The sequence below is a fragment of the Mytilus edulis genome, chromosome 9 (assembly GCF_963676685.1).
Source record: "Mytilus edulis chromosome 9, xbMytEdul2.2, whole genome shotgun sequence".
Classification (NCBI taxonomy): Eukaryota; Metazoa; Mollusca; class Bivalvia; order Mytilida; family Mytilidae; genus Mytilus; species Mytilus edulis.
Genome location: NC_092352.1, coordinates 5,902,982 through 5,923,628, shown reverse-complemented (window position 1 = coordinate 5,923,628; position 20,647 = coordinate 5,902,982). Strand labels below are relative to the sequence as shown.

Genomic DNA, 20,647 nt, shown 5'->3' with positions numbered 1-20,647 from the left:
GTAGAGTTGACTGTCTTATCTGACTGGGTATAATAAGTAGCCCCACCCAGTCAGGTAAGGACAGTTTGTCAATACTAAACAACAAACAATGTACACGTGAAAACTTCAGTATTACAATAATAATTTTAAATCTAAAAAGTGGTCGATATAAGCTAAATATAGAAAGTTGAGAGAAAAAATATACGACATAGGTCCAACTCAAGTGCTTCTTATATAAAGGTATCTGTAGAGTTTATCAACATAGGTCCAACTCAAGTTCTTCTTATATAAAGGGAAGTAATTTACACAGATTAATGTTGATTTACTTGATATCTGTTTTGAGTTCAATTTCAAGTCTGTTTGATTCTGACTGAAAATTCTTTGTTATATTGAAGTTTTTACATTAACTACTATTTTGAGAGGAATGAGTTACAAAACTGTACAAATAATAGAGTAACATCAACAGCTTAAGTTCTATAACTGGAAACCATTAGTAAAAACAAACAAACATGATCATCACATTTTAGACCTCATTTATACTTTATCTAACTCATGTTGATGCAGCGTAAGGCAATCACCTATTTATACTTTATCTAAACTCATGTTGATGCAGCGTAAGGCAATCACCTATTTATACTTTATCTAAACTCATGTTTATGCAGCGTAAGGCAATCACCTATTTATACTTTATCTAAACTCATGTTGATGCAGCGTAAGGCAATCACCTATTTATACTTTATCTAAACTCATGTTGATGCAGCGTAAGGCAATCACCTATCAATTATCTTTACACTTTATTTTCACTGTTGTGAGACACAAAAAAGATTCAATTACAAAATTTCAAAAATGATGACTATTTTTATGAAGTGGTCATGATAAAGTAAAATAAATTCTAAAATGTGAAGAAACTGTTAGATCTAAATAACACAGGATTACAGAGCTATCGTCATCTATTCCGAGTTAGCAACACATCTGACAGATTCTTTGTCATTTTTAAATATTTATGAAAAAGGATTTACCATCATATAGGAATTTAATAAAATACTCATGTATAGAGCTGGTGATAAAGAAAAAAATTCCGGTCCAATCGTAAATTCTACAAGTAGCTGTAGTAGTTGTTCAACACATACCTACTCCTTGCTCACTAGTAGTCGGTTCCTAACCTTTACATGTTTAAATACAGAAAGTTTCCTAGCGAAACAAGACTTAATTGAAGCTGAGATTAGTGACAGCGATATATTTTGTTATTTAAGGAAACCTGGTTCAATAAACACACTGATGACAGCAATATCAAATTGGAATCTTTTAAAAAACCATACAGACCAATTCATCACACACACACACACTTAATAACAGTAACCTTACAAACCAGCACTCAGATGTGAAACAACAACAAATGTATGTGAAGAAAGATTTACAAATTTAGATGTTAAAATAAAAACTAAACACTTCAGCTACTTTTGTTCAGAATTTTTGTCAGTTTTCTTCTTTTCTTTAACAATTTTGTCATAATTTTTTCTCAGAATGTACAGTACTGAGGCATTGTTTAAGTTCATTGTTGCTTGGATAGAATTTTTTTTTTTTTTTTTTTTTTTTTAATTTCTTTGGACTGAGATATAAATTGTTGACTTCTTTTTCATTATATTTAATCTCTGAACTGTTTTTCAAGGTTAAAAGTATCTGTATAAAATATATTTTTCTGGCTTGATTGAAATTAATTTTGGATATTGGATCTTTTAAAGCATTATTGATTTGTGAGTTAAATGAAAAGCAGATCATTTATCAAAGAGGCAACCCAAAAACACGTCAAAACCAAAACATCATTTAGAGGTCAGCATGATGTTAACACGATGACATTGTCAAGACTATAAAGAAGGGGGAAATTGAGATGCACTGTTTATTTAGTTCTAATTAAGGATATCAAATTATCCCAAAAGCAGCTGAAGTGTGAAATGTGATTAGAAACAAAAAGAAAACATGGAGGACTAGCAGTAATAATGGCTACAATGTTGTACCTTCATATGTATCTTTCTCAACGGGGCTGGGAGGTGGGGTATGCAAGCCTTCTTCATCTTCTACGCTCTCTGTAATTATTGTAAGTAATTATCTTAATTGTATGCAAATCAAAGTTGATATAGTACAAGTTAATACTTAATATAGTACAAAATAATTATTAGAGAATCTGATTAGTACATTTTTGTATTTACATAAATCAGTCTTATAATTTCTTCTAAGTAAAGAAAATATAACATATATAAATAAATAAATAAAATATAAATAAAACAGAGGAAACAATATTTTTAAAAGTACTACTCCTAAAATTCATGCTTCTGCAAACCTACAGATATAAAGCTTTAGTTGATATAAATATCTGTGTTCAACTTAATTATGTTAGTACGCTGTATTAAATAATAGCAGTGGAACTTCCTGAAGAATTTAGTAAATTTGTTTCTTTGCAATTCAACTTTACACAAATATTTGAAATCATTAATTGTTGCCTAGAAAAATATCATTTAATGAATTTGTATAAGTTCTACTAAGAAGTTCCACTTTACATAAACATACATACAAGTATCATTCCATGCCTAGAAGCAAATCTCTTAATTGTTGAGGATATAAACATGTAATACCAAATTTACTGTTCTAATCAAAACCTGAGATACCAATATCTATTGATAATTAAAATGTTCCTTGAAGCTAGTATTTGTTTCTGAGTTAAAAAGATTATATGTGTAACTTCTGAACAGGTAAAAATGTATTTGTCAAAAAGAGATTCTTCCCATAATTTCTTTTTTGCTCATATAAAAATTTATGACATTTGTGGAAATAAAGACATGCAAAAGACTTCAAAATAAAAGAATGATAAAAACGTTCAGTAAATCATAATATTTGTATGTAAGTAAATGAATAAATAATGTATCTTGTCACAAAAAGATTTTCAAACAATACTAATCAATATACAGTTAAAGTACATCTCCATATGGTAGAAAACAAATTATTTCAAACAATATTTGCATTTGTATGCAAAATCTTAACATAAACTGTAAAATTAAATATAAATTAAGTGTGGTTTTAGTACAAACTTAAAAATAAAATTGGTCAAACACTGAATGCACATAACATAGGAATATTAAAATACACACATGTTTTATTACTATCATTGCAAAATTCCAGAATTATCGATATCAAATACAAATCAAATTTCTCATTCACGACATCAGTCAACTCTGAATAGAAGTCTTGAAATATGACTGACCTCTGGACATGTCAGGCAAATGTTGGTTCAATTAGAAAAGAAATTTCAATTGTCTTATTAATGTCAGACAATCTTTTCTATTTGACTATGTATTATCTATATCTTCCAGGCAAATCATATTTTGGTTATGTAAAATTTTTCTTTGATTAATCAAATGTCAGACAAAAATTTCAAGCTTTTGAGAAAAACTGTCTTATCAATTGAAAAGAAAAAAGCTCATGAAGAAACAGCTGAAAAATAGCAAATCTTGAGTCATTTCAAGTATGTTAAAATACGAAAAGCCATTTACTATGTCAACTGTGACAGTTCAGAGATGGTGAAACATAAAAATTGTTGTTTGGAAAACAATTCCAATTGTGGTGAAGACTTGACTGTGTAGTGAAGGTCATGCTTAGGAACTTTCAAAGAAAAGTACCATAAAACACTAAAAATGAAACACAAAAATCTACGGGTTGTCCATGCATGACGCTACCTTTGATTTTTTGTGTTTGAGGTATTGATAACTGTTCCATAGCCTCGACCATGTCTATAACAATCTCTTGAGAGCTTGCTCGTGAATTCTTTGTAGTAACAATCTCATCTTCATTCAAATCAGGCTGAACTTCCTCTGAAGATTTATAATTTTATTCAGTTTACATGGGCAATCTTCATTAATGTTGAAGGATTGAAACTTTAATTTCTTTTGTGACAGAAAAATACTGTAAATGCCAGAAAATTAAAGTACTGTTTATTTTCACAACTTCCACGATTATATGAAATTATATATGAACTAAATCGAATAGAATAATCTTTAGAGACAATCACAGTCAGAAATAAGGAAAACAAAAATAAAAAGCTTTGGCCATGGAAATCTTGAGAAAAATTCTTTTAACATTATTTGTTTCCCATACTTGAATGATATCTTAGTAATCAGTCCAGTGATATATGAAATAGAAGTCCTATGCTTCCCATACTTGAATGATATTTTAGTAATCAGTCCAGTGATATATGAAATAGAAGTCCTTCGCTTCCCATACTTTATAGAACAATAGAAATCAGACAAATGATGAGTGAGTGACATGGATGTTTTCTGCTTCCCAAACTTTATGATTCATGTGATATGTGAAATACATGTAGATGACAATGATCAATCTACCTTTTCTCTCTTTTTCTGGTTGGTGTTTCAAATCAGAAAATTTGTCAAGCTGTCCAATTAAATCTAGAAAGTCTTCATCTCGTTTTTGAACTTGAACTTCCTTTTTAGCTTGTGGTCTACGCTCATCGACTGTAACCACCATTTCATCATCCTGTGATTCTCTCTCTACATTAATTCAAGGTTTATTCATGTACAATACAATACACATTAAAATATCTGCTGAAACATCTCTTAGTAGTTTTTTTTCAAAAAATCTTTCAAATAATATTATCCATTTTTATTTTGGTCTGCTTATGCAGACAAATTCTCCTTTATTCCAAATCTAAATATTTCTGTCAAGTAGTTAAATAACTGAAATTCTCTTACAAATAACTGTACACCTTTTTCAATTTTTTCCATAAATACCTAGGTACATAAAATTTTTCACAAAATCTGTATGTTCTTAGATAAAAATCCAAGGATACCCTGCAAATCTAAAATGTTAGATGTCACACACTTCAAAACAGGACATGAAAAGCAAAACTTTAAACAAGATGCCCTTTGGAAACACTAACCTTTAAAACCTTCTTTACTAAAGCCTCAACAATGTTAGTATAACAAGTAAACTTACTTGAAAGGCTTTAAGCAAATACTTAAAATCATAAGAAATCTTTATTTCCTACTTTTAAAACTGAGATGACTGATAGACAGTGATAGTAAATGTTAAAATATTATCAACAATAAAACCTTTCTTTTTCGTAGATTTACTTTTTATATAATGTCATCTGTTTAAACTTGCTGTCTATTAAATGTAGACAAGAGTTGAGAGAAACATGTGAATATGGTGAAACGTATTGGAATGTGCATTCAGTGTTTGATAAATAGAATCTTATATAACCACAGAAGTATAAGTGTTAAGGAAAAAGGATAACATCATACAGAAAACATAATTGTATAATAAAGTGATGCATACATATACAACATAAATACTTATAAATAATGCATTATACCACACATTGTTTTATTGGTCTATTGTGTATCAAGTCCAATTTAATTACATTGAATCCATGTTTAGAATCTAAAGCTGGTAACACTGTATTTGTTTACCATTGATATGATGAATAGTAAAGACAACATCATCAATGCAAATTCATAAAATGATGCTATATCTTTGTAATTTCTGAGGAATTTCTATAACGTTGTATGATATGCATTATTCAATTTGGGTTATAAAAGGATAAAATAATGAATACAACATTTGAATAAACAACAATAATAATCTATTATAAAAAGACTATACATACAAAAAGTATACTTAAATGAAACATGCGTATCAACAAAGAAAATAGATTTGTTTTTATTTAATAAATTTTCCAGTTGTATCACTTGAGGCAAAAGAAAAATTGAGACATGCTTTTTCTTGCCATGGCAGCTGAAACAATTGATAAAGACAGCGATATATCCGTGTCAATAGTTTCTTGCCATGGCAGCTCAAACAATTGATAAAGACAGCGATATATCCATGTCAATAGTTTCTTGCCATGGCAGCTCAAACAATTGATAAAGACAGCGATATATCCATGTCAATAGTTTCTTGCCATGGCAGCTCAAACAATTGATAAAGACAGCTATATATCCATGTCAACAGTTTCTTTAAAACCAAATATGCAATATTAAAGATAAAATCTAATATTTCAAATCTAGTTTCTTTTAACCTATATATAATAAACCATGTTATTATCTATATAAAGAATATATTTATAAAATAATGCATTTGTCCTCTATTTTTCAAATAAAAAAGGACTGTTATTCTAAAGTCCCAGTTCTAAGACTATAGCTCATCTGAAAGAAAAGTTATTCTCTAAATTCCTTCCAAGTTTTTGAAATGCAAAAAAGAAAAAAGAAAATGTTTCAAATTAAAAAATTTCAACTTTAAAAAATAAAACAACCAGGACTCATCACCCAGCTCCAAAAATGGTGTCTCGTAATATTTGGACTAGCCACATCACAGAATATATTCCTTTTAAAAGTTGTACGTGCAAGAAAGACGTTCATCAAGAATTAAAAAGAAATTAAGAAAGGAGGGAAAAATAAAATGGAATGGACTTATTGGCAATCAAAAACTATGAAGACAGTGTAAGTTAAGTTTAAAATTAGTTTAATAAACATAGGGTACAACAGATTAGTAGATCATGCAGTGTTACTGATCACCACACCAACAGGGATGACCATGCAACTGGTACCTTGCTGTTGTTGTTTTTGTGGAGGGGGAGCAGCTTGCTGATCAATAGATTCTACAATCGATATTATCTCTTCTGGTGACAGACGCTCATGTTTGGTATGAACGATTTCATCCTCAGTTACTGTTGGCTTGTCATCAATATCTACAGAGTTACATTATCATAAACATATTAATGAGTAGTTAGTAAAGCTAAACCACAAGTAACAACAGCGAAGCATTTTAACTGATTTGCATGTAAAATGTTTCGAATCTGCATATCATGCTATCAGTCTTTGGAGTCCTATGCGGTCCTTATTACTTCTCTCATGAAATATAAGGCAGCCATTAATATAAGCCTTTTTTTGTTATTAAAGTCAAACCACAATATAGAAGATCACAAACAGTTTTCAAACAATTAGTTCTACATCAGCAATACAAAATTAATTTTCACCTGAAATATTGCTCAATACTGATTAACATAATAAAATGCTTAAGCTAACACATTGATATCAATATGTATGTCTGCCTAAATAAGTTTAAGCTATATTATATCTTATTCTTTTTAAAGCATTCTGTGAAACATGATCAGTTATTGCAATATATCTTTCTTTCCTATAACAATATTAATACAAAAAAGTTCTAAGCTAACTTTGTTTCTAAGCTTTTTAATTCTAAGAAAAAATACATCAACATTTTACATGAAAAAAGAAATTATACACCTTATTGCTATTTATACACTATTCCTCATTATAAAGTAGTCTTGTGAAAATTTGACATTATAAAGAAATTGTGTGATGAAACAAAAGAAAAGGAATTGTTACATGAAGTCAAAAGATCTAGTTTAAAAATGATTTGAATGTTAGTGTTTCTGATACCCGTATCACGATAGGTCTATCAAGTTAACATTTTAAATGAAGAGATTTATTCAGTGAAATAACAGTCATAAAATAAAAAGTTTCCTTAATGCTAATGAGATTTGTACATTTTGTATATAATGTATTTAAAGTTAAGGATGAAGAGTAAAGAAAGATGTGTTAGTATCTAATGTTATGTGTATTAGGTTGATTACAACATGGAAATGTTCATCATGCAATTCTGGTTCCCGGTTTCATTAACTCATTGCAATATGCTATTAAAGTCTTAAAAAACTCAACTGGTTAAAACCCTTGTCATAATATACTATCCTTTGACCTTTCAGTTATAAACAAATATGACTGAAGTTTAATTTACTTTTCAAAAGACTTTTATCTTCCCCCCCTATAAAATGAGTTGATGAGAGTAATAACTAATGTTACAGGGAACCAGCAGATGTAGACAGATTGCAGATGGGTGTACCTTCTCTGGTTACTGTTTTAGCTTGTTTAGACTCGCTATATTTATCAAGTTGATCAATTAAATCGAAGAAGTCTTCATCTTGCTTTTCTACTTTAACTTCTTCCTTTGCTTGTGGCCGTCGTTCATCAACTCTGACCACAAATTCATCTTCCCTTGTTTCTGTTTCTAAAGGTCAATTGAATAAGCCAGTCAAATACAAAGCAATAAAAACAACATTTATTCTACATTTCCAACACTGACCAAAATTCACAGCTCTATTGTTAATAAACTCACAATTAGGTTCAAAAGCATATAAATAGAAATAAAATTTGAGAATCAAAAAGAAAACTGTAAACCAGTCTAATATATAAAAGAACTGTCACAATCATCAGTTTTCAAGTTAATAATCTATTAAAAAAACAATGAAGTTATTGAAATAAGAATTTTCAATTATTTTAGCTATTAGACATTTCCTTTCCCAAAATGATGTTGCTATCTTGCTACTTAAGGAGTTGTTTCAGATGAATTAACTTTTTTAGTTTTGTTTTCAATTTCATATCATAATTATTGATAAACAATATGCATTTTGAAACTAACTATGGTCTTTTTTTAGAAAAACATAAATGAAAGACAGAATCCATTGAGTATCATGGAGTTTAAAGAGTTGGAATTTATGATCTGTCAGTTTTGGAATACAATACACAATGTTTATTCACACAAGTCCCATTCAGTGACAATCAAGCATGTTAGTACATTTCACATTAATTTATAAAGCACTGTAGGAACAATGATTCTAAACTACTTATTTAAAATATCATTGTATGTTTCTTATCAACATCAATATATGTCTTATATATCATGCATCTAAATTTCATATCAATATTTAGTTTACAAATTGTTTATCTTTACTTATACAACATATGAAATATGGACTGGAAAATTCAAGCTTATAGAATCTAAAAAAATCGCCCATTTAGCTATAAGGTATAATGAAACTGATTAAAAAAAAAAAAAACAATTAATAAGGATCAAAATCAATGTAAAGAAGCCACCAATAAAAGTTTGGATGTTTAGGGTCTAACTCAGAAAGGAAGAAAAATATAAACAAGAGTGCACACACTAAAATGTCTCGCCTTCTTTACTATTCTTTGATATTATGTTGATAGTCCTAAATATAAAGCTCTATTTCAACTGTCCCATAAACTTAACATACACCAAAATAACAAATCATGGACCAATGAACCATGAAATTGAGGTCAAGGTCAGATGAACCATTTCAGGAAGACATGTACAGCTAGCAATTCTTCCATACATTAAATATAGTTGACCTACTGCTTATAGTTTATAAAAAACAGACCAAAACATTAAAACTTAACACTGAGCAATGAACTGTGAAAATGAGGTCAAGGTGAGAAAAAAACCTGCACGACTAATATATAGATCATAAAATATTTCCATACAACAAATATACCAGTAGTTAAACTATTGCATATAGTATTAGAAAAAAAGACCAAAACTCAAAAATTTAACTTTGACCATTGAACCATGAAAATGAGGTCACGGTCAGATGACACCTGCCAGCTAGACATGTACACCTTACAATCGTTCCATGCACCAAATATAGTAGACCTATTGCATATAGTAAAAGAAAAAAAGACCAAAACTCAAAAATTTAACTTTGACCACTGAACCATGAAAATGAGGTCAAGGTCAAATGACACCTGCCAGTTGGACATGTACACCTTACAGTCCTTCCATACACCAAATATACAAGACCTATTGCTTATAGTATCTGAGATATGGACTTAACCACTAAAACTTAACCTTGTTCACTGAACCATGAAATAAGGTCGAGGTCAAGTGAAAACTGTCTGACGGGCACATACCAAATATAGTTATCCTATTACTTATATTAAGAGAGAATTTAACATTACAAAAAATTTTAACTTTTTTTTTCAAGTAGTCACTGAACCATGAAAATGAGGTCAAGGACATTGCACATGTGACTGATGGAAACTTCTTAACATGATGCATCTATATACAAAGTATGAAGCATCCAGGTCTACCACCTTCTAAAATATAAAGCTTTTAAGAAGTTAGCTAACGCCAACGCCGTAGCAGCTGTAGCTGCCCAACCGCTGGATCACTATCCCTATGTCGAGCTTTCTGCAACAAAAGTTGCAGGCTCAACAAAAATTTAAAAAAAAGTGTGAAACCAAAATGATTGGGTCATTATAAAAAGCAATTTTACTATTTGTGAATTCTGACAAAAATAATAAGTCCTTCTTCTGGTTCCTGTTATTCAAGGGGTCTGATGGCAAGCAGATGAAGTCAGAACAATTTTATTTTTTTAATCCAGAAAAATGTTTAACCAAATGTAGTGACAACAAGATGAAGTCCAGTATTACACTTTGTGTTCAAGTAAATAAACACAATAAAAATTGCAATAACTGTATAATGATGTAAATTTATATTAGGACATACACCTTCCTTTTGTATTTCAAATTTACCAAGTACAAAAAAAAAAACCAAAAACTGAGTATATATATGTCACCTCAAGAAACATAACCAAAAGCAAGCAAAACAAATAAGGATGGTCCATTTTTATCCTAGGTAGATTAAAAGTATAAACAAACCTCTAGAAAGTGTGAATTTTTCTACAACATTAACAGTATCTTCTTAATTATGTTTTAGGAATATAAATATGTGTGAATATTCAATTTTTCATGGGATTGAGAAAAAGCATTTTTATGGGAACTTGATTTATATATAAAAGATTACAGAAAATTTGTATATCTTTTAACACTAAAGCTTGTGGTTCAGATATACCCACAATGTCTAGGAATTTAATATCCAATGAATAATAAAGAATCCATTATAGTTAAAATTTGTTGAATCTTAATGTATTGTATTTCTAATGTTCCCCATCTTAATATACTGTATTTCTAATTGTTGCCATTTTACTTGTTTTTGTTTATGTATAAAGTTGTGTCATGGCTGAGGACGACATACCTTCTTCTAAAGCCTGAGGAGCTTGCTTGTCATCAGAACTTGGAGATTCTACTACAGATTCAGATTCCTAAAAATAAATTTAAAGTCTAATAAATATTCTTCAAAGGCTGCATCAAACCAATAAAAAAAGAAAACTTTCCATACAAAAAATGTCATATTCATGCATTTTTTTTAGTATAAAGCTTTGACAATTTAAACTGTAAAACGATACCGTAACTTTTTCTTTAATATTTTTGAAATTACTTATCTCTGACAGTGTTTATATCATTTTATATTTTATTTCTGCAATGGCTTGAATAATTGGCCATAAGTTCATACCACAATATCTATAACGAATTTGCCAAATTCTGATCCTTTTTTAGCTTGAAGACCTGTAGTTGCTTACATCTAAAAACAAAATTTACTCTGGCAATCATAAAAATACCACTCTTTTATGTGGTATAACAAATGTATTAAGAGGGACAAGATTTATTAACACGGTTCTCAGAAAGTTTCATCTTTTTTAACAGAACTTATTTTAGAATGTTTCTAACTCAATATTTAACAGCAATCTAAAAAGAACAATGTAACAAACATGGTCTAAACTGCATCAAACTATGTGTACAAAATTGTTACTCTACAAATATCACGCCAAATAAATCACTAGATTACAATAAAAGTATTAAAGAGTGCAATGCTTTTTTTAATGTCACACCGAAAAATAATTGTAACAAATTAGGGAAAAGATGTTAAAATATTTCACGGCAAAATTAGAAATTAAACATAAAAGGGAAGCAATCTCACCTCAAGGTCACCCATCATCTTAACGTGCAAAAATAATAAGAAAATTTTAAATGAAAATGTGTATGCATGCTATTAATGAACACATTTATGAATGGGAGGATTTAAAAATATTTAAGGAACCAAAAGCTTAACTTTTTTTTATTTTATCTTAAGGTGAAGAGGATTGGAGAGAAAAAAATCGTAAGGGTTCTGCTGAACCCATTGTCTCGCCTACTTTTTCAATTGATCACAGGCTCAACAAAAATGAGGAAAAAATCAAATAAATTATTCCTCTTGATACTATCTTTTGATTGTAAGAAGCTTCTGTCCAAGTTTGGTAAAAATCCAGGATAATTTTTGAATCTTATAAAAAAAAATTAAACTTTAACTGCAGACTGTTTGTTATGTTAACTGGAAGAAAAACTAAGTCCACTTACGGTATAAGTAAAATACAGGTACAAATTTTATCTTTTTATAAATTTACTATCTTTTGATTGTAAGAGGCTTCTGTCCAAAGTTTGGTAAAAATCAAGGATATTTTTTTAATCTTATAATTTTTTTAAATTCTTTAACTGCAGACTGTTTGTAATGTTAACTGAAAAAAAAACTAAGTCCATTTATAAGTAAGATACAGGTTCAAATTTTAGATACTAGCTTTTGATCATAATTAAGCTTCTGTCCAAGTTTGGTACAAATCCAAAATAGTATAAGAAAGTTATTAAAATTTTAAAAACTTTAACCACAGAGCCAGGAAACAATACATTCACTCTGTGGTTTAACAATACTGGATTTCTACCAAATTTGTATAGAAGCTCGTTTATGATCTTAAGAGAGTATCCAGAAGTAAATTTTGTAAAAATAAAATTCCATAAGTCTGTATTTTACTTTTAAATGGACTTAGATTTTCTGCCAGGAAACAACACATTTTCAGAAAAACTAAGTTCATTTATAAGTGAAAAACGGAATAAATGGAATATTATTTTTACAAAATTTACTTCCGAATACTATCTTAAAATCATAAACAAGCTTCTGCCCAAGTTTGGTACAACCCAGGATGGTTGAAGAAAGTAATTAAAATTTAAAAAACTTTAACCACAGAGTGAATGTAATGATTCCTGGCAGAAAAAACTAAGTCCATTTATAAGTAAAATATGGAAAAAATGGAATTTTATTTTTACAAAATTTACTACTGGATACTATCTTATGATCATAAACAAGCTTCTGTCCAAGTTTGGTAGAAATCCAGTATAGTTTAAGAAAGTTATAAAAATTTAAAAAACTTAACCACAGGTGAATATTTGTTGACGCCGATGACGATGGAATGTATGATTGCTATGTTTCGCTTTTTTAGACTAAAGTCCAAGGCTTGACTAAAAGGGACTTTCAACTAAAACCACCAACATTAATATATCACATCTTTTTCTTGAATAGCAATGCTAATATTTCGAAGGTCTCTTATATCAATCTATATAACTTCAGAATCCGTAATTAAGTTACTACAACAATAACACAGAAAATCCAGTTAATGAAATATTCCATACCTTTACCATATCTTGTTCATCAAACTGTACATCTAATGACATGTTACGCTTCATTGAATCTTCTCTAGATATTCCAACCTCCTCTGTAAAAGTGTCAAAACCTGAAAACACAGAGAACATCTCAACTTTTAAAATCAGATCATTTAATATTATTTATACTAGAGACTAATTCATTACTGATTTCAATTAAGTTTAATGTAGGTATACATAATGGTTCCTAAAAAAAATCAAGCACAGGAAAACAATATCTACATTAAAGAATCAATGAAAGACCAGAAAAGCATTCAAGGTTGCTGACTTGTCTTATAAACAGCATACTTCTTTCTAAAAATAATTATTGAAAAAATATATATATATAATGTAACAGATTTTCAGCAATTTAAATCATTTGCTATGAAAGCTAGCTTTACTGATAAAACTTTGGCGACATTGCTAGGTCTGTATAAATGTAAATTTGTAACCATAACAACCAATAATTACCTGATTGGTCCATAGCAACTCTAGCAGCAGCTGCCTCCATCTCATCCTCAACATTTTCTACATTATATATACATTTCTTGACAACATCTTCTCTATTGATCTTTATAAGAGATCTTTCTAAGGCTTGACCTGTAAAGTAGCATTCAAATTCAAATAAAAAACCTGCTGCTCAACAGTTCATAGAAAATCGAAGTAAAAACGACTTGAAATACTCAATTCATGATTACAGCTGTAAGAGGGATTTGTTCGCTTAATGTTTAACAAAATGTAAATTATTCAAAGGGATTAATAAATGTTCTGTATTAGTTCTGGTACAATTATCTATCTATAGTATTTCTGCAATGATTTAGTTTGTCATTCAGTTCCATTGTTGTTTAAATCAAAAGTTCTAGCATGGACTTGGATGTTGATAGTTATATATTTATCTTGTTTGTTGTTGTGCTTATGTTTGTGTATACCAAAGTTTTAAAACATAAAAATTTTAAGCTTTGCTCTGTTTGTTAAAGGTTTGATGTTTTGTATGCCAATAGTTTTAACATGGAAGCATAAATATTTCCGCTTATGTGATATTTTTTATCTTTGTCTGTATTAACAGTTTTGTTCATTGATAATTATTACCTTTGTTTGGTTCAGTATCTTTATCCACCCAGAGCTGTAGCATGGCAAGAGCTTGGTCATTAACAGTTTTGTACTGGTTGTTAATGTCATTAATTTCTGATGAGGAAACATCTAACTGTTGAGCTAACATGACCCAATCTCCCTTGAGTGTATCTGCTACATCTGTCAGTCTGATGTTAGCCTGTTGTACTCTGTCTTGAACAACTACAATTACACAGAAATATCACAAAATGTTAGTTAATTTTCCTTTGATTGATTGATTGATGGTGCTTACCACCACTGAAGCACTATTGGCTATATATTTTAATAGAAGGAAAAAAACTGGAGTCCACGGAGAGGGTTAAATAACTGAACAGTCACATGATTATTTATTTTTTTGAAAGAAATATGTTTAATTTCGATAACTACTAATAAATTAAAATGTATATTATTAAAGTATTTACCAATACCATGTTCTTTGATGATTGAAGTTCTGTTTCTAAGTTCTCTAACTGCCTCTCCATCCATTTCCATGGAGGACGACTGAAATAAAACAAAACCATAATGCATTTAAAGTATAACAGGAATCAACAAAAATTCATATATAACATATCACTTATCGATCAAAATATCTGCAAAAACGTAAAAATTTAGTCTTACAATTTTGGTATTTTTGTAATTTTACATTTTATTTTTTATAATGTTTTCCTTTTTGACAGTTTGTACAGTACTATATCTTGCTGGTCTTGGTTACAAATGCATTATCTAATTGTTTAAATTAGGCATTCAGGAAATCAAGCTACATTAAAATCACTAGACACTTCAGTTTCTTCTAATTCCATCTTGTAGCAGACAGCAGGAAATTGAATAAAGGGAAATAACTCTCTGGATAATGCTAAATTATGTAATGCAATCCAAGAAGTGAATCCCTATGAAAAGAAAACATAATCTTTGATGAAGGGTATTTATTTATTACAAAAGTCCAAATAATAAACAACTTAATCTTTCCTTTATGAACCATATTTAACACGGCAGTGTTTTCTTTAGGAACAATTTTATCAAAATTAATTTAGAAACAGGAATAATTGCATGTGTTTCACAACATGATTTAGACCAAACAATTTTTCTCTTGTGTGGTTACATTTGTCATTTCAGATTTTCTTTTTATAATTTGGTTATTTTTTTTTAGTCCCTGTGCACCTTTCGGTTCTCAGTGAATTGCAAAATCTGTGTTAAACCTTTATTTCTAAAGCATACATTTTAGATTTGTCAAAAAAAAAATATTTTGAAGTGTACCAAATTTTAAGTTGAATTATGACCATAACTTGAACTTCATTTTCCCTCAATTCAGACATACAAATTTTGGATTTAATTATTAGTTTTCTTTAAATTTGTAACCTCAATTTTTTAAGTCTTAAATTCAATTCCCTATTTTGAGATAGTCAAATTACATACAGCAACCTCTAGTCATTTTCACATAGGAATGTTTCAGGGTGGAGCATACTTAGAGCTTCTATCAATATTAGACTTACTGTAGACATATCTGGCAGCGAAACATTGAGATTACAAATTGGAGTCTGGGGTACTTCTCCTCTGTCAACTTTAGGTTCCTTCATAAAGGCAACTCTGGCTGCAGCATCTTGATCTAGGTCTCTAATTCTTAAAGTACATGGCAGCCGGTTTTCACGAAAAGCTTTAAAATTGATGTAGAGCTGATCACCTGACTTGGTGATAGGGATTAAATTTCCGGCCATTTCTACAAACTGTGGTCTTCCATCAATTACCTGTGAAAACAAAATGCAAAAATATATCAATTAAATCATATTAGGAATAATGGAGATACATGTACATGTATGGTGTAAACAGTAAAGCAGCTGTGAGATAATAACAAGTCAACCTAAAGGCTGCCACAAACAAAATGGATCTGAATTTTAACAAGCTGTACAAAAATTTAACAGAGACTGCCAATAATCTGCCATGATATTTTATAAGACATACAAAAATATCCCTGAACCAAACTGTCCTGATATTGGACATGCATATTAACATGTGGCGGAGTTAAACTGACCTAACTATTCTTGGATTTTTTTATTTCTACATAAAAGCTACAGCCATTTAATTTAGGTAAATTTTAATGTTAAAAAAAAAAAAGAAATCTGATAAAAACACATTTTTTTTTATTTGTTCTGCAAACTCTTTTACTTAACAGCCTTATGAATACAAGGAGTTAAATTGATTTTATTCGAAAAACTTTCTTTTGAAATGTAAACAAAGGATTATGGCTGCACAACATCATCATGCAGCAATAATTTTCATCAATTTTGAAAGCTTTCCACAATTTTGTATTACCAAAGGAAGTAACTTGAAGATGCTCCACATTTTTATTACCTCTACATCTCTACTTCTAGCCACTTCAACGAAATGTTCTTGTTTTTCCAAGGTTTTATCAAGTCTGTCATCTGTCATACAAAACATGCGTAGTTTTCCTTCCTCTTCTCCTGTACGTTTAGCAAAACAAACAAATCTGGCCATGTATGGTATAGTAATAGCTTCATGATATAATTCTGTTCCCATCCGAGGGGCATCAGCAATGTTTTGACAGTCCATTAACCAAAACCTGAAAATATTTTTTTCAGTAATTTCCTCCCTTTTACTAATTCCAGATATTAAGTTAGCAAAGCATAATTTATGATGGAGTTAATGTAACACTCTGTTTCTGGAAGTTTTACCAGTAAGTCATATTCTATAGATTGTTTTTTCTTCTGCCTTTTACTTTTGAATGCAGTTGTCTTTCTCCAAATATTTCCTTTGTTTTTTTGTTAACCATGTTAAAATGTCTGAAACTGATATTTTTCTTGCAAGACAATCCATGCTTTTGATAATTGTAAACATAATTATATAATATCATGATTATGATAATACAGTAATTCAATTGCTGTCCTTTGTTGCTGCATATTATTTTTTGTTTTTCGTTCATTGCTTTGGACATAAATCAGGCCTTAGTTTTCTCATTTGAGTTGTTCACATTTTCAGTGCATTTTTATATAGCTTACTTCACAGTATGAGTTTTTTTTTTCATAGTTGAAGGCTGTACGGTGACCTTTATTTTACATTCTACATCATCTGAACTCTGGTAGAGAGTTGTCTTATTGGCAATCATACCACATCTTTTTATTTTTTATAATACTGAAAAAGCATCACAAGATACAAGGTACAAGTTTTATTAAAGTCCTGGACACTACAAACCTTCCTGACACACTAGTGGTAATGGAGACACAATCTTCTGAAAACTTAATGTTGGCAGCTTTAGTGTAGTCTTCCCATACAGATACATCAGTTCCCTCTGTCAAAAACAATAGAAATAGATTAGACTTGTATATAAAGGTAAATCATAAACATGGTAGCTATCTACAATATTAAACATACAGACTATGCATACTCTAAATCACAGAGAACCATTAGTAGAAACCGACCTACAATCATATCCACACTTGTGTTATAATTTAATCAATTTATCTAATCTAACAGATGAAGATCTACAGTATTCTTTTTATCAAAATAATATAAAAAATTGCAAAGTTATATACTTTTACACAAGAAAAAACAAAAAGAATCCGGGTTGTATTCAATTAGTTCTATTGATGAAAAAGACTGAACAGGGGGCTGAACATGCTGAAAACTACTTATCATCTTTACAGTGTTCTCTGCAGAGCCTTATAGCAACCATTACCTGATAAAACCAATCTATTTTTTTACAATGTCGCTATCTACATTATGTAGATAGCGACATGGTAAAAAAATAGATTGGTTTTACATTAATATTATTTATTGTAACATAGAATATAGAATATATTGTAAATGTGGTGCTTTGATTTTAGGGAAACAATACTATTTAAAAACATTCCAGAGAACTCTGTAATGACCAGGATATCTGAATACGTTGACCCTCTTTGATATTAACATTGCAACTATGTATAACGAAAACTTAACATTGATCCATCAGTCATGAATTTAATGTCAAGCTGAGGCTACAACGTGAATTTGAGCTATGATCTTTTGTTTCGGAGGAACTGATTATAGCGCAAAAAACCTATCGCTTATCATATACATGGAAAGGATAGGGTCATGAATTCCTGTTAGACTAACAAGTACATCTTACAACCATACTGCAAACCAAATATATTTGATCATCACACATAGAGAAAATGATGTACTATAAAAATTACATTCTGTCCTTTGGACATAAATGTATCTACACTTGATAAAATTTCTTGACCAAATGTTGTTGACCAATTATCAGTATAGAAATTTGTATCCCCGCAACATTCTAAATGTGCCTGTCCCTAAGTTGGGAGCCTGTAGTTCAGTGGTTATCGTCAGTTCATGTGTCATATTTGTTTTTCTAAATTGTTTCATTATTAATAAAGTTTTCTCAATTTAAAGTTTTTAATTTATTCATTTCTAATACTTTTAGATCTTTAACGGAATGTTCTTTTGCCTAAAACTGCTTATATTTACTTTATTTGAACTTTGTTGGATAGTTGTCTCATTGGCAATCATACCACATATGCTTCTTTCTATAAAGACCTGTTTCAAAGATGAGAGAAATACATGTCTGCCTATAAGCTTAAGTGCATGTTTATACTGTATCTGTATATATATCAATGTGTATACACTACCATAATAATAAATTCACATGCAAAACAACAATTTTTAAAATAACTTGATGAAGGACTGATAGGGATTGGGCTAATCAATTCCAGTAAAGGCTTGTATCGATGGGGTACATATAAACTTCAGTCTCCTGTGATTTAGGACAGTTAACATACAATGAATGGACTGGATATAATATATCTCATTCCTAGTGGCTGGATTCAAATCAAACAATGTTATAGGTCACTCTTTTTCAAAAGTGTTATAGTTTACAAGCTTAAATTACAGGGATAAGTTATGAGGCAAAAAGGCTATATATCAAATATAATATGATGTTGATGGCTGTTATCTTTTCTGCATTTTTATTCAAAATATTCAAACTATAACATTTCTTTTTTTATATACAATTCAAAAATAATATAATTACAAACTTGTTTACCCAGCACATTTTACATTCACTTATTGAAGTTAGATGAATTGATTTTGTTCGTTTAGCATTGAGTAGAAATAGAAAACTTGACTGATATAAGTACAGCATTGAAGAAAGCAATAATAATTATCAGAAAAAAGTTCAGAATCTGAAAGATGAAATGTTTACACAACGAGGATACTGTGCACACATATACACAAACAATGCATGATACACAACATGAGGAAGAATTTACCTCTGTTTAAGGAATGGTTGGAGCCTAACGAAAGCACAAAGAGAGAAAGATACACATTATAAAGCTACAATACATAGGTGTTTAGTGTTCTAAATAGAAATTGTCTTTCTTTACAATCAAAAAAATTAGCATAGAAATATTAATATTAAAAATTCCATTTCATGCTCATTCATAGAAAATATTCTATCATTTATTTTAAAAAGTTTGAAAAAATTACAATATGTCATTACAGAAACAGATGCACTGCCGTGAACTTTTGAAAAATGATACAAATTATGTGAAGACATCCTAGTCTAGACTAAATTAATGAAATTTAGGCAAAATTAATAGTTTATTGGTTTGTCCCTTATAGGGATATGTGTCGAAAATATCATAAAGGGAATTACTGACACAATTAATCTACATTCATGGCAGGGCATATATATAAATTCATTCAAGAACTATATTATTCAGAGAATTTTAGACAAAATGTTAAGTTTTAACCAACTGACATACTAGACATGGCTGAAAAATAAAATATTCAAATTCAAACATTGTCAGTGCTCATACAAAAAAGCTTCAACAAAAAGCTAGTGCTAACTAAATGGTTGCACTTTAAAGATATTTTAATTTTTCCATTATAATTTTCATTGATTGTTGTTTCCCTAATGTCCAGTGGCAGATATTTCATGAATATTTAGGACAGTCCACTAGTATATATAAACTCATCCTCAATGGCTCATATAAACTTTCTGATATGAAACAGTACATCAGCTATAAATCAAACATTTCACATGAGTTGAATATCACAACCCCCCTTTTTAAATGTGTGTAGTAATTTTGATAACTTTGTTCAAACAATTTTTCTTTACACTGAAGTAAAAAAAAATAGGATTTAAACAGAAAGAAAAATTTGCTTCAAGCATTGTTCTACATGAAAATATTTTTGCAGAAAAAGATTGTCAGGAACAGTAATCTGTACAGTTATCTCCCCTTCTAAATTTGAAAATAAGGATTTAGTGTGTAGATCAGTTGTTTTCATTGTGCAACAAGTCTTAAAAATTAATTCAAGTC

General features: G+C 29.6%; 1 protein-coding gene across 50 annotated transcripts in view; it reads right to left on the bottom strand.

Moving 5' to 3' along the window:
• The window catches only part of LOC139489457 (uncharacterized), a 169,084-nt gene that overhangs the window by 55,986 nt on the left and 92,451 nt on the right, over positions 1 to 20,647 (bottom strand). For 17 of the 50 annotated variants that reach the window (XM_071275807.1, XM_071275813.1, XM_071275815.1 and 14 more), the window contains 13 exons: positions 17,523 to 17,619; positions 16,665 to 16,893; positions 15,809 to 16,060; positions 14,741 to 14,819; positions 14,298 to 14,501; positions 13,680 to 13,808; positions 13,200 to 13,300; positions 10,897 to 10,963; positions 7,906 to 8,070; positions 6,593 to 6,733; positions 4,371 to 4,535; positions 3,708 to 3,842; positions 1,995 to 2,063 (listed from right to left, as the gene is read on the bottom strand). In XM_071275807.1, the coding sequence (XP_071131908.1) occupies positions 1,995 to 2,063; positions 3,708 to 3,842; positions 4,371 to 4,535; positions 6,593 to 6,733; positions 7,906 to 8,070; positions 10,897 to 10,963; positions 13,200 to 13,300; positions 13,680 to 13,808; positions 14,298 to 14,501; positions 14,741 to 14,819; positions 15,809 to 16,060; positions 16,665 to 16,893; positions 17,523 to 17,619 (1,833 nt within the window). Of the gene's footprint in view, positions 1 to 1,994; positions 2,064 to 3,707; positions 3,843 to 4,370; positions 4,536 to 6,592; positions 6,734 to 7,905; positions 8,071 to 10,520; positions 10,542 to 10,896; positions 10,964 to 13,199; positions 13,301 to 13,679; positions 13,809 to 14,297; positions 14,502 to 14,740; positions 14,820 to 15,808; positions 16,061 to 16,664; positions 16,894 to 17,522; positions 17,620 to 19,594; positions 19,619 to 20,647 lie in introns of all 50 variants that reach the window. The other 33 variants (XM_071275819.1, XM_071275804.1, XM_071275801.1 and 30 more) reach the window with 6 other exon arrangements.